We start from the raw sequence: 14,146 nt of genomic DNA, 5'->3' as shown, positions 1-14,146 counted from the left end.
CCTCTCTGCACAGGTAATTATTTTATGCCATAAAGTATGAGATCCACCTACTATTATTAGATTATTCTCCATGTGGTAGAAGTGGACAAATGTTAATACTCATTAGATTAAACCAGCCCTTAGATTCCCACCCCAGTATTTTACTCAACAGCTTCCCATGGCAGAGAACCTCCCAGGATGATTATATGCTGCAACAAACACCATTTCCTTGATGTGATTGAAATTTAAATGTAACCTAGTGGCCCTTGTTCTCATGTTGTGGGTGAGGGCAAGGAGGAGACTGATTGATTTTCACTATAACCTTCATAATTTTGAATATACTCTAACATTTTTAGGCTAAATAGTCTCAGTCACTTCTGCTCCATTTCCAGAGGTCAGAGTTGGTTTGCTCCTGCTGTGTTTCAGCTTCTAAATTTCCAAATGCTTCAACTCTTTCATCAGCTATGGTAATCTGGAGATTTTTAGAAAAAAAAATCATTTAAAACAAATGCAATGGATCATATAATTGATTTCCAACACAGAAAGAGCCAGCACCTCCTGCTCATTTCCTCTGATGTGCTGACAGACTAGCTTTCTGCTGACATTCAGTTATGGGGAAAGAACCCATCACACTGAAGTCCAGGGAGTAGCAATGACAAGCTTTGTGATGATGAGGAGCTGAGGTCTCTGGTTACCCCTGAAGACACTCGTTGTGAGATAAGCCAATGCCCAACTACCAGCCAAACTTTTTGAAGATGACTAGAAGGGAGTTATTTAGAGTTGTCATTTCCCTCCACAATCACCATCAGCAGATTGGGACCATCACTACTTGTTAATGCCATGAGACAGTCAGCTGGCTAGATCAGAACAGTAAGAGTCCAAATTAGTGGGCATAACATTCCCATCTTAATGAGATGGATCTTTTACATAAAAGTTTTTCAGATGGAATAAAAAATCTAAACTACTTTGCATTTATATAATTCCTTCCATCCCACCCCCCAAAAAGCTCACAAGGTGTTTTACAGAGAACGAGTGTAAATTCACAACATCCCTGCAATGGAGATATTATCTCCACTGTTCAGCTGAGAAAACAAGTAAAGAGACTTGTACAAGGTCACACTGGAAGAATGTAGCAGATCTGGGAATAGAATCCTAATTTCTTGATTTCTAGTCCCCTATTCCTGTGCCTTAACCATAAGACCCTCACTTCCATTCTTACCCCGTCTTTATCAGTGAAACTCTTCTTGAGTTACTTGAAACTTCCCTTTAGATCGGGTTACAATTGATTTCCTCCACAGGCAATGTTCCAAATGAGAAGTGATTGGCTAGGTACTTAGATACCACACTAAGGGGATGGGGTATTAAAAGCTAGATAGGACAGGATTTTGGTATAATTCCCTCTCACAGTGTTGGAGAGCAGGTGGCTCTGCCTTCCTTTAACATTCACAAATAGCACAGAAATTGCACAGCTCTTCATTTCTTGTCATTTCTGAGACATGCCTTGGGCTGCAGAGCTGATGAGATTGGTAATAAAAGACAGGCAAAGCCTTTCAACTGATGTAACTACCCAGATCACACCATAAAGTCCTGACAGGCCCATTCCACCTTGCAGTTGGTTCATTTGCAGCGGCCACTGCTAACATGATCTCCCTTACGCAGCGCATAATCTCAAATTAATGCATTTTAAATTAACAGGAGAATGTAGGTGAATGATAATTCCTTCACATCCTCTGCCTGCCTGATCCACTGTATAGTGATTTTTGCTCACTCTCTTCCCTCGTGCCTGGCTGTGCTTATGATGAATATTCTGTGTCATGACTACACAATAGAACAGAACTTGGTTTCATGTTGTGCTTTTCATACTTAAGAAGGGATCCCACAGAGCTTTACAAAATGAGTCAGACATTGTGAGGTCAGAGACTGCACCAAGCAGGAACTCATGCACAGCATAGCTAAGTGAACCCACTTAACTGCATGCTGGCCAGGACACCAGTCTTCTCTCTTAGCCTAAAAGAATACAAATATGTCAACACCAGCAGGTTTTGCTGTTATAGCTCAACCAGTATAGTTATACTGGCAAAGTGTTCCTAGCAGGCTTGCTGGTATAGTTTACTCCAGCTCCCCCAGTGACATAAACTATACTAGCTGTCATTTTCCTGGCTGAACACCCATTCTGGATGCTTACAAGGCAACTGTATTTGGACTCGCAGGCTGGATCTGTGTGCTTATAAGCTCCCTCGCAGTCTCTGGCTTCTTGGGCATGCTTCCCAGGCAGTGACTCTGTCTGGTACCACTTATTTGCAGCACTGCAGCAGGGTGTGAAAACACACCCTCTCCAGCGCTGCAAATTGCGGCACTGCAAAGCGCCAGTGTGGTCAAAGCCTCAGCGCTGGAAGCGCGGCTCCCAGCGCTGTACGTTATTCCCCACAGGGAGGTGGAGTATGGACAGCGCTGGGAGAGCTCTCTCCCAGCGCTGGCGCTTTGACTACACTTAGCGCTTCAAAGCGCTGCCGCGGCAGCGCTTTGAAGTGCAAATGTAGCCATAGCCTGAGGTCCAGTTGCCCAAAGCCCCCAAACCAGTGTTAATCCCCAAAGTCCTGCCAGGACTTGAGTACACTCTCCCTTGAACTCCGTCCTCATGGGTATTCTGGTTTATAGTTTAACCCTTCGGGGACATGTGACAGTTGAAGCAAGTAACATGCATAGACTTTTCAGAGGAATTTCTAAGCCAGTCACACTTCACTCATAGGCCATGGCTACACTTGCAAATTTGCAGCGCTGCAATAGACAAATAATGAGCGACACAGATGTAGGCAAAATAATGAATACCTGCTCCCAATTCTCTCTCTCAGTCCTCAACACTCTTGATCATTTTTTGGGTACGGGTTGGTGCCATCAGAGGTCTCAGGTCCCCTTTCCTTGACTCTACTCCCGCAGATCAGTCTTCTTTTTCTGGTCATGTAGTCTCCTCTAATTCCTGCAGGAAGCCCCCTCAGCTTGTTCAGTCTGGTGGTCAAAATGGACTCCTGCTCAGTAGGCATGTCCCTTTGTGTTTCCTAAATCTCCTAGAGTGTACGTGTGTTAAAAAATAACAGTTCTCACAACTTATTTCTTTCTTCCTTCATTTCTGCTGAGGAATTTGCATGGTCTAGCCCGCTCCCTGCAGACCATCTGGACAGACCCAGTTTTTCCTGGCTGCAGGCATCCCATTGTTTTAAGGTGCTCCAATTTGAATGGGAGGCTATTCAGATTAACGATGCTCAACTGTTGCTGATCTGGGAGATACTTGACACCAGCCCTAGTAGCAAGTGATTGATTCCACATATACTGAGAGATTCCACATATACAGCAATATTATAAAATCAATCAGCATTCATACGTTTTACACAGACAAATTTCCCAAACTGTCACGAGCACAATTTTTTTGGTATAACTGGGTGTGACACTTCCTGGGGGTATGTACCGTCAGGGTTGGCTCTAGACATTTTGCCGCCCCAAGCAGGGCGGCATGCCGCGGGGGGCGCTCTGCTGGTCGCCGGTCCCGCGGCTCCGGTGGACCTCCCGCAGGCGTGCCTGCGGAGGGTCCGCTGGTCCCGCGGCTCCACCGAAGCCACGCAGGACCGGCGGACCCTTCTCAGGCACGCCTGCGGGAGGTCCACCGGAGCTGCCTGCTGCCCTCCCGGCGACCGGCAGAGCACCCCCCGCGGCATGCTGCTCCAAGCACGTGCTTGGCGTACTGGGGTCTGGAGCCACCTCTGTGTACCGTTGTGGGGCACCTGGCTCCCACCTGCCGTTACAGTGAGGAAGACTTGTCAGGGAGCTGACCTCTGGCAAGGTACACTCCAACCGCTGAGTCCTCCGAGGATCTTCCTGGAGTGCCCTCAGCCCCTGATCCACAGAACAGTTACAGAATTCCAGATCCTCTGTTCCCAAAGGAACAGTACAACACAGCTTACCAGCTATACCGCAGAACAACTCTGCTTAACACACAGCACTTAATTTGTTTATAGAGAAAGCAAGTCTAAGTTTATTTAACAAAGAAGAGATGAAAGAATAGCCCGCAGCAATACTGGAAACAAAAGGTTACCTCTAAAATAAAATCATAACACAGTTTAGAACCTAAACTTAATTAATAGGACATTATTATGTCATAAGAGCAAAAGCTCACCCCAAATCCTTCCAGTTGTGATCTTCTGTTCATTAAGCAAGCCCACCATCAGTTTACTTCCTGGAGGATTCTCTGCACCTTGAGGTCTTCAAACCACGATTTAAGGACTTCAATAACTCAGACATAGTTTAGGGATTTGTTACAGGAATGGGTGGGTGAGATTCTGTGGTCTGCATTGTGCAGGAGGTCAGACTAGATGATCATAGTAGTTCCTTCTGACCTTAAAGTCTATGAGTCTATACCAGGGTGTCCCTTTGCCACCCAAGAAATAAAAAAACAGTCCTTGGATCTTCGATCATAAACCAGACACCTTCCTGCTATGCGTTCCTCCTGTAGATTTTGCAAATCTCTTGTTAACTTTTTAATCTTGATTAGCTGGTGGTTTAGCATGCCAATAGGTATCCATTGTGAAATATGCAATCCGCAATTTGTACATTAGATAGGTAAGTGTTTCCGGCCTCTCTGAAAGGACATATTTGTCACTTCCTGGTGACCTGCTTTAATTCACAGACCTATAGAACATAATTTCCGGTACAGGTACATAACTCCTTAAATATTATCCCTATATTTTGCAATGGCTAGATGACAAGTTTGTTATTGGCTCTCAGTAGAGACCTTACAGGCCACCCTTTAGTGAATTATTATGTATATAAGTGACTGAGGGGATCCCTGCAAAAATTTTGTGTGCCCTGTGCCCTCTGCCAGTTGGCATCAATAGGTTCCTGGGTCACAATGTCTATAGGAGAGGGTTTTGCCCATACAGCTATGTCAGTAAAAATATTACCCCCTAAACAAATATCTATGCCAGCAAAAGCCTTCTAGGGTAGATATAACTTCTGCCTGAACAGCCATCAAGGAGGATTAGAAAAGATTGAAGTTGAATCTCTAATCCAAAAGGAGGCATCTCTCATATTATTTATATTACCCTGCTGCGGATCCCTGTTGTAGCCTCTGTCCATCATGCCCTTGGAGATTTTTTCAAATATTTTGGCATTTTATCTTTTGGAACAGAGTTCTGATAGCACGGATTCATCTCCCCAAACAGTGATCAGATCCAGAACCTCCCGTACGGTCCATGCTGGAGCTCTTTTGCAATTCTGGGACTGCATGGTCACCTGTGCTGATGAGCTCACCATGCTGGCCAAACAGGAAATGAAATTCAAAAGTTCCCGGAGCTTTTGCTGTGTACCTGGCAAGTGCATCTGAGTCGAAAGTGCTGACCAGAGCGGTCACAATGGAGCACTCTGGGATAGCTCCCGAAGGCCAATACCGTCAAATTGCATCCACAGTACCCCAAATTCGACTCTGCAACGTCGATTTCAATGTTAATCCCCTCACCGGGGAGGAGTACAGAAATCGATTTTAAGAGCCCTTTAAGTTGACAAAAATGGCTTCGTCATGTGGATGGGTGCAGGGTTAAATCGATCTAACGCTGCTAAATTCAACCTAAACTTGTAGTGTAGACCAGGGCTAAGAGATCTACTAGATGGCTTCTGCTGCCCTCTCCTACTGCCACTGAGCTTAAGCCATAGAACCTTGTGTTGAGATCCTACCAGCTCTCACAGATTCTGCTAATGCAACTTTAGATGGGGCTAAAACTGAAATATAAACGTTATGGCCAAAAGCCCCATTGATAGTGTGGAGTCTAATGTTCACTGTTTAAATGCTACTAAATGCATACAGTCAAGCAGAAAAAATTTAACCTAAGCAAATGCTGTGCTTTCTTATTCAATTTCCTCCTTTGTCTACTGTATCACCAAAGCTTAACAGACAGCCACCCTGACAACATTTTCCTGACTCAGCTCGAGGACTAATTTTGTAAATTTAGACCTTTCTTTGTTCACAACCTGAGAGCACTTGCTGACTGGGAAATGCATTGAGGCCAGCAGCAGCTACCACTTCTTATAACAGCTTACATGTGAATAGCACATTACAGGGCCATGGCGTTGTTGTGAGATAACCAGATGCTGTGGAAGCAGAAGGCACAAGGCTTTATATTAATTATTATTATTATATTATCACTTTATATTATTTTTATTACAAATATTTGCACTGTAAAAAAGATAAACAAAAGATATAGTATTTTTCAATTCACCTCATACAAGTACTGTAGTGCAATCTCATCGTGAAAGTGTAACTTAGAAATGTAGATTTATATTTTTCATATAATTGCACTCAAAAACAAAACACTGTAAAATGTTAGCGCCTACAAGTCCACTTAGTCCTATTTCTTGTTCAGCCAGTTGCTAAGACAAACAAGTTTATTTACATTTACGGGAGATATTGCTGCCTGCTTCTTATTTACGTCAACTGAAAGTGAGAACAGGTGTTCGCATGGCACTATTGTAGCCGGTGTTGCAAGGTATTTATGTGCCAGATATGCTAAACATTCATATGCCTCTTCATGCTTCAATATCACTACCTGTCAGCACTGATAGATTGTGCTTTTGAAGAGCTAACATGGCTGTGATAATGGCTTTATTTCTAAGCAGGAGCGGAACTATACCCAATGTGGAGTTTCATCTAGTTGAAATATCTTGTAAAAGAGGTTCTTGTTTCTGTCCATTTGTGGCTTGATGCATTTTGAGCTCTCTACTGTTAGCTGGACTGTGTTTGAAATGGCCCACAAATTTTCTACATTTTGCCAGCATGTTTTCAAAACTACCAGCATTGAGCAGCAAGTGCCACTATAATGGATTGCTTTGCTACAGACTGTGAGTGATAAATGTCATGTTCAAAAGGAAAATGACTGGCTGCTGCTATCATATTACGTGCACTGTCAGTACTAATTGTTGTTACCTTTTCTTGCATATTTCATTCTTTTGTAACATCCAAGAAATGCTCCGCACGTGTTTCAGCATAATGTCTCGCTTCAACAAACATGTGGACAAGGAGGATCCAGTGGACACAGCGTACTTAGATTTCCAGAAAGCCTTTGACAAGGTCCCTCACCAAAGGCTCTTATGTAAATTAAGCTGTCATGGGATAAAAGGGAAGGTCCTTTCATGGATTGAGAACTGGTTAAAAGACAGGGAACAAAGGGTAGGAATAAGTGGTGTTCCCCAAGGATCAGTCTTAGGACCAATCCTATTCAACTTATTCATAAATGATCCGAAGAAAGAGGTAAACAGTGAGGTGTCAAAAATTTACAGACGATACTAAACTGCTCAAGATAGTTAAGACCAAAGCAGACTGTGAAGAACTTCAAAAAGATCTCACAAAACTAAATGATTGGGCAGGAAAATGGCAAATGAAATTTAATGTGGATAAATGTAAATTAATGCACATTGGAAAAAATAACCTCAACTATACATACAATATGATGGGGGCTAATTTAGCTACAACTAATCAGGAAAGAGATCTTGGAGTCATCATGGATAGCTCTCTGAAGACGTCCATGCAGTGTGCAGCAGCAGTCAAAAAAGCAAACTGGATGTTAGGAATCATTCAAAAACGGCTAGAGAATAGGACGGAGAATCTCTTATTGCCCTTATATAAATCCATGGTACTCCCACATCTTGAATACTGCATATAGATGATGTCTCCTCATCTCAATAAAGATAAACTGGTATTAGAAAAGGTTCAGAGAAGAGCAACTAAAATGATTAGGGGTTTGGAACGGGTCTCATATGAGGAGAGATTAAAGAGGCTAGGACTTTCAGCTCGGAAAAGAGGGGACTAAGAGGGGATATGATAGAGGTATATAAAATCATGAGTGGTGTGGAGAAAGTGAATAAGGAAAAGTTATTTACTTGTTCCCATAATATAAGAACTAGGGGCCACCAAATGAAATTAATGGGCAGCAGGTTTAAAACAAATAAAAGGAAGTTCTTCACACAGCGCACAGTCAACCTGTGGAACTCCTTGCCTGAGGAGGTTGTGAAGGCTAGAACTATAACAGCGTTTAAAAGAGAACCAGATAAATTCATGGAGGTTAAGTGCATTAATGGTTATTAGCCAGGATAGGTAAGGAATGGTGTCCCTAGCCTCTGTTTGTCAGAGGATGGAGATGGCTGGCTGGAGAGAGATCACTTGATCATTACCTGTTAGGTTCACTCCCTCTAGGACACCTGGCATTGGTCACTGTTGGTAGACAGGATACTGGGCTGGATGGTCCTTTGGTCTGAAATTTGGCAAGTATGGCCATTCTTATGTTCTGTATATGTTACTGTAAAAGCAAATGACTGTAGTGTCCATGCAGCATCAGTCAGGTGTGTGGTGACTCCAGGTGACTCCTGATTGCTCAAGGATGTCCTGTGATCACCAGTCAAAGCAACAGCTAGTGCTTTTCTCAGAAGCTCCATATTTGTAGTCTTCTCCTTGTGATATAGGTCATGTATTTGTTATGCAATGGTTCCTTGGGAGGGCAAGGTGTATGACTGATTGGAAGATGCAATTAGAATATCTCTTAGCCCTCCGTCGTTTACAATGTTAAGTGGCCTGCAGTCCATAGCTAATCACTTTGCAATAGCATTGGTTAAACTGTTGTACTTTGTTTGATCCATGGGCTTATAGAGATCTTCAAACTTTGTACGTGTACTCTGTCATGACTGGTGGGATTCATTTGCTGTCTGTGGGTTATCTATAGCACAAGACCGGGAGGCGAAAGCATGTTTAGTGGGAGATGGTACTGTAGACTTGAAGTACTTTGATGGGATTGGAACTCAGCCTTGCAATAGTTACAGATAACAGTCTTTTTATCCAGAGAACCATCTGGAAGTTTTTTAAAAATAAACTTCCCATTCTGAAGACCTGAACTTTTGCTGCTTTGCTCCATTAACTTTTTTCTGATATTTAATCACTCTAGATCATGAGAGCACAGTAGAACTGTGCCAATGTCCACCAAACGATGAAGTACAGTAAGTGAAGATCCAAACAGAGGTGTGTGATTAACTCTCGTTAAAAATGTGTTAATTTGTTCTGTATTAATTGCTTGCATTAACTGCAATTAATTGACAGCCCTAGGCTGAAGGCTAAGAGATGCCAGTATCCAACAGAGACCATTATACAACAATCTCTAGACTGGTCTTCACTTTAGAAAATTTACTTTTGCAGTAGGAAAAAATCGTTAATAAGGATCAACAGTTCCAGGACTCCGCTCTTTTTGTTCTATAATTGCACAGGATGCAATCTTGGCTATTACTTCAGGCTGCTTCTCTCACTCCTACCCATTTTCTAAAATCACAGTCTGAAAGGACTTTATAACGTGTCAGCAATGGCTTAAATGATAAAACCACAAAACTAAAAGTCAGCTAACATTTTCCTCGTGGCCAAATTAAATTTTTCCCCTCTCTGTCCTAGAGTGTTAAAAAACAACAAATCCTATTGGAGTTTAAAATAATATTTATTGGTCTAGGAATGGATTTAGAATCATCAATATTTTGTCTGCAGTTCAAAGAGCTTGTTGCTTGTTTTTTTAAAAAACAAGTTTCTTGCAGGAAATAAAACTGTGATGCACAAATAACAGTCAAGTAGTTGAGATCCAAACTTTGATCTATGTCTTTAGAGTCCTTCCTCTCTCTCAAAATTGAAGGAGAATGCCAACTGGATTCTAAGGTTTTCTTTTAAAAAACAACCCATCATTTCTTTGTCACCAAATAAAATCTCTCTCTGTAAGAGCTACTGGTTTTGTTCAGCCTATAAAAAGTTGTGCTTTGCCACTACAGAACTAGCTAATTAAGAGAGCATAAATTAGTTACAAACCATCTTCAGAGAGAAGAACTAAATAAGGAGCCAGAACAAGTTGCTTAGCTACTGTACCAAAGTCACGTCTTTGGTACAAAGCACAAAACACAGCTCTAGTGCTGCTCCAATGTCCAGGCCCATCACTTCTGTGGTACTGAATTTCAAATGGAACAACAGCACCTCACACCACAGCACAGTCTGCAAATTTCCATAATTAGACACAGGGAGGAGGTTGTGACACTGTATGGAATTTGGGGGACATTTTAGGATATTATGAACACCTATATTGTAAAATTTGCAATGAGTTGTGCCAGATATGCCATGTAAGGTATCTGCAAAAATGTTATAATTTGCCAAGTATGATAATCTTGTTTGTATCACCTTTGTATTACGAGTTATAGATCTGTATGTCTGTGTTTCAAACTTGTGCAATGTTTCTGGGTGACACCCCCAGACAGTTTGGCATCAGCACTGCCTCACCTGCTTCATGCCTCATCAAGGAACATCAGCTGTACAAAGAACCCATTGAAAGGGTCAAGGCTACACCTTATGACTCAGCAAGACATGCAGGGACATGCCTATGGACAGAACTCTAAGGCTTCCAGGCCATGGGCTCGGCACAGGGCCGGCTCCAGACCCCAGCGCGCCAAGCGCGTGCTTGGGGCGGCATGCCGCGGGGGGCGCTCTGCCTGTCGCCGCGAGGGCGGCAGGTGGCTCCGGTGGACCTCCCGCAGGCGTGCCTGCGGAGGGTCCGATGGTCCCGCGGCTCCGGTGGACCTCCCGCAGGCATGCCTGAGGATGCTCCACCGGAGCCGCGGGACCAGCGACCGCCAGAGCGCCCCCCGTGGCGTGCCGCTGTGCTTGGGGCGGCGAAATTGCTAGAGCCGCCCCGGCTGGGCAGCTTGTGTTTGGAACAAAGGAAGCACAGGCTGCATGGCAAAAGGCATATAAAAGGCAGCTGCATCTTCTCCATTGTGTTTTTCAGTCCTGCTTCTTGTCTTCATTCCTGTTTCTTACCTCTGGACTAAACTTTCTACAAACGAAGCTCTGAACAAAGGACTGAATAACCCATCCAAGCTGTGGATGTGTTCCAGAGGGATTTTCAAGCCAGCAAGCTCACCAATACTGCTAAGGACTTTGAAGTCTTTGTATGTATATGACTGTTTTACCATTTAACATCTCTCTTCTTGTTCTTTTTTCTTTATGATAAACCGTTAGTTTTAGACACTAAAGGATTGGCTGGCAGTGTGGTATTTTGGGGAAGATCCAATCCTATACAGATCTGGTAACATGGCTGACCCTTTGGAGTCAGAAGAATACTTTGTATACGTGAGCAGAGTTTTTTAAATAACTTCTCACTGTACTGGAGCTATATGCTGACTGGGAGCCAGAGAACTGGAATGCAATAAAGGGGGCTGTGTGATTTCTTTTTTTGCTTCCTGATAACCAGTGTGGGGGATCAGAAGCACAGTCTATGACTGGTTGGGGAATTTAACTTCAGTGTTACCCACCAGTCTTGGGAATATCTGCTCACCCTTTTGCAGCCTGCCCTGACCGTGGCAGTGAGGGCTACCCCAGGCACCCTGGGTCACAGAGGTTCTCATAACATCACACAAGGCAAATGGAAAACACCAATTGTAACCAATTACTGAACCCATATTACATCCTTTCACTACAAGGTTCTCCTTCACTTCCCCCATCTTCAGACTCCTTTCCTTTGTAACTCTACGTTGCGGTTACCATCCTTTCAGCCAAGGAAGAGCAGACCTCTTTTGAAGCAAATCATCTCAGTCCAAGTCAACTGACTGAAGGAATTGCTGTTGAATGACATGAGTTGCCATCCCAAGGCAGGGCCAGATTAACTTTTTGTGGGCCCAGTGTCAAACATATTTGTGGGCCCCCATAGGGCATATGATGGGGGGTGGTCCACAGAGCGAGGGGCTGGTTGGGGGCAATGAGGCACAGTGCAGCGGGAGTGGCCCCACTCAGCCCAGCCAGCAGCACCAAGCTTCTGCCTCCTGCAGGAGATAACGGGGGGTGGAGAAGAGTGGGCCTGACCGGGGCCCCCCCTAGGGTGTGGGCCCAGCACCATGGTAAATCCGTTACTGTCCCAAGGACAAGAACGTGTTGCTCATACAATATTGCACAGCTGCTGCCACCACCCAGGTTAGGCAGAGATGAGAAATCAAACCCAATGTGCTTCTAGCCGGGCTGTCCAAAAGAAAGAAATTCAGCCAACAGAAATTACTTTTAATGGGACATTAGAGTCTGAAGTAGTAAAGAATCCCACAGTTAGGGCTCCTGGATCCTGCACCAAACAAAGGAGCAGCCTCTCTCCTTGGGACCCTTTGAGGGTAGTGCACTAGAGGTGCTTCAGTTAGAAATGGTATTTTCCTTTGTAGTTGGGTGAATTAGTGCATCCCTCGTCACCTCTGAAATGGCCAAAGTGTTCTCTAGCTCTGATCCACAGAGCAGACAAACAGCTCAGCCTCAAGGAGCAAAGATAAAGGGAAAGTCCCTGTAAAGCATGCATGTGCAGAAAACAAACAATGCCTTTATCCAATTGGGATTAAAGTTCACAATTTCACTCAGCCAGAGCTGTCTCCTGGGTAATGCCATGCCTAGCCCTTTTGTAAAGCCGTTCCCCATGATGCCTCCGTGCAGATATGTTGTTTGTTTATCTGCAGAGAAAATACATAATTTATCAGTTTAGTTAAAAATTAAAGTGCTCCTTGGGATTGGGAAATTCTTTCCTTGTTCTACTTTCCAGTGTATATCAGGCAGCTGAGGCAGCGTTCAAGCCTTACCAGCTATTGAATGCACAGTAGACAAAAGAAGAGGATAGGCCAATGGTGACTTTTGTTGCCCCAATGGCCCAGCAGGTCAGCAGCAATCGTTTACTTTAATTTCTGGTAAATTTGTAAATGTGCACCTGTTCACAAAAGCTGCCAAGCCTCTAGATTGAGGGTGGAGCCACAATTTTCTTGAAGGGCTCCCATGTCCTGCCCCCATTAGACTAGACATCTTTCAGTTCTGAGACTTACTTTCTTTGAAAGGTTAAAAAAAGAGGAGAAAGCAATAAAACCCAAGATGCTTTTCACATTGTATTACTTAAGTTTTGATGGCACTGATGGGTCTCTCATGTGGTAATGGTAAAGAACCACCAAAAGTCACTTTCTGTTCATACTGAACATGAAACTATTTGAGGAAGGATAATGATATCATCCCTAAATCTAATCTGCTTCGGTCACTGTAGAGCTCCTTTCTAGAGCCCTCACCTAGCTGCCTTCTGCCTGGGCTCCTGCTAGAATTTTAAACAAACCAAGCAGACATCTTCATAGCTTGTCCCTCTTTTTCCTGTATAAACAATCTTTAAAAACAAAACTGAAGATCAGTTTGAGTCAGTTGCTTCACAGCTCATCCAAATCTGATCATCCTCTGGCCTTGAGGAGGGTTTTGTCCAGTTTATTCTCTTGGATTATGAAGGACTTTGCTCAACCTTCACACAGCCTGTGGTGTGAATACCATTGTTACTAGAGTCACACAGCAGTTCAACTAATTCAGAGACTTGAAGGATAGAAGGGATCATTATGATCATCTGGTCTGATGTCCTGAATAACTCAGACCATAGAATTCCACCCAGTGATTTCAGCATCAAGCCCATAACAGACCCAAACTGGGTGTGCTACCCGCTGAATATTCCACCTGTTTCTTCCACACTGAGTGCCTGATCTGTCTTATCCATGTGGGATCTTGGGGCACAGCTGTGTCCAGTGACAACAGCTGTTGGCCAATATTTTTACCCATTCAGTTTTATCAGGACTAGGTCTCCCGGTTTAAGCTTTGGGCTGCATTCCAACAGCTAACAAAGAAAGCATGAGATCTCACAGATTTGGTATCTCTCAGCTTCACATCTTTAAGAAGAGCCATTAAGGCTAAAGATATACCATATAGATTGGCAGCATTGATCTAATCTGTCAACCCATAAGCAGCTGAGCAGGGTTTACACTGGTAATTGTTGTGCCAATCTGGTGGGAGTTGGCATACAGCACAGAAGTCTAATATGGAATCTTTTTGGTGTAGAATTCTCTCAACAATCTGTTTTGTTCCTTTTGCCAGTTCATTCCCTTGTTGGAAGAATTAGTATGCTTAAAAACATACTATTGCCCAAAAGCTTGGAATTTAGAGCTAGCAAACTGTGATCCATGGCCAGTGACTTTCTTCCAAGTGCCAAAATAATAAAAGGTGCATTTTAACTATTCTGTGATTTGTTGGCTTGTGTGTCTAGTGAAAAGTAGAATTTCTATAAACCTA

General features: G+C 43.5%; 1 protein-coding gene across 9 annotated transcripts in view; it reads right to left on the bottom strand.

The window, feature by feature from the left end:
- The window catches only part of LRRC20 (leucine rich repeat containing 20), a 222,056-nt gene continuing 207,910 nt past the window's right edge, over nucleotides 1-14,146 (bottom strand). For 6 of the 9 annotated variants that reach the window (XM_045022637.1, XM_045022640.1, XM_045022636.1 and 3 more), the window contains one exon: nucleotides 2-451. In XM_045022637.1, the coding sequence (XP_044878572.1) occupies nucleotides 347-451 (105 nt within the window). In that variant the 3' untranslated portion in view covers nucleotides 2-346. Of the gene's footprint in view, nucleotides 452-12,118; nucleotides 12,514-14,146 lie in introns of those variants that run through there. The other 3 variants (XM_045022644.1, XM_045022643.1, XM_045022646.1) reach the window with 2 other exon arrangements.

Source organism: Mauremys mutica, chromosome 7 (assembly GCF_020497125.1).
Source record: "Mauremys mutica isolate MM-2020 ecotype Southern chromosome 7, ASM2049712v1, whole genome shotgun sequence".
Classification (NCBI taxonomy): domain Eukaryota; kingdom Metazoa; phylum Chordata; order Testudines; family Geoemydidae; genus Mauremys; species Mauremys mutica.
The sequence above is the reverse complement of the archived record's forward strand: the minus strand, read 5'-3'. Positions and strand labels throughout refer to the sequence as shown.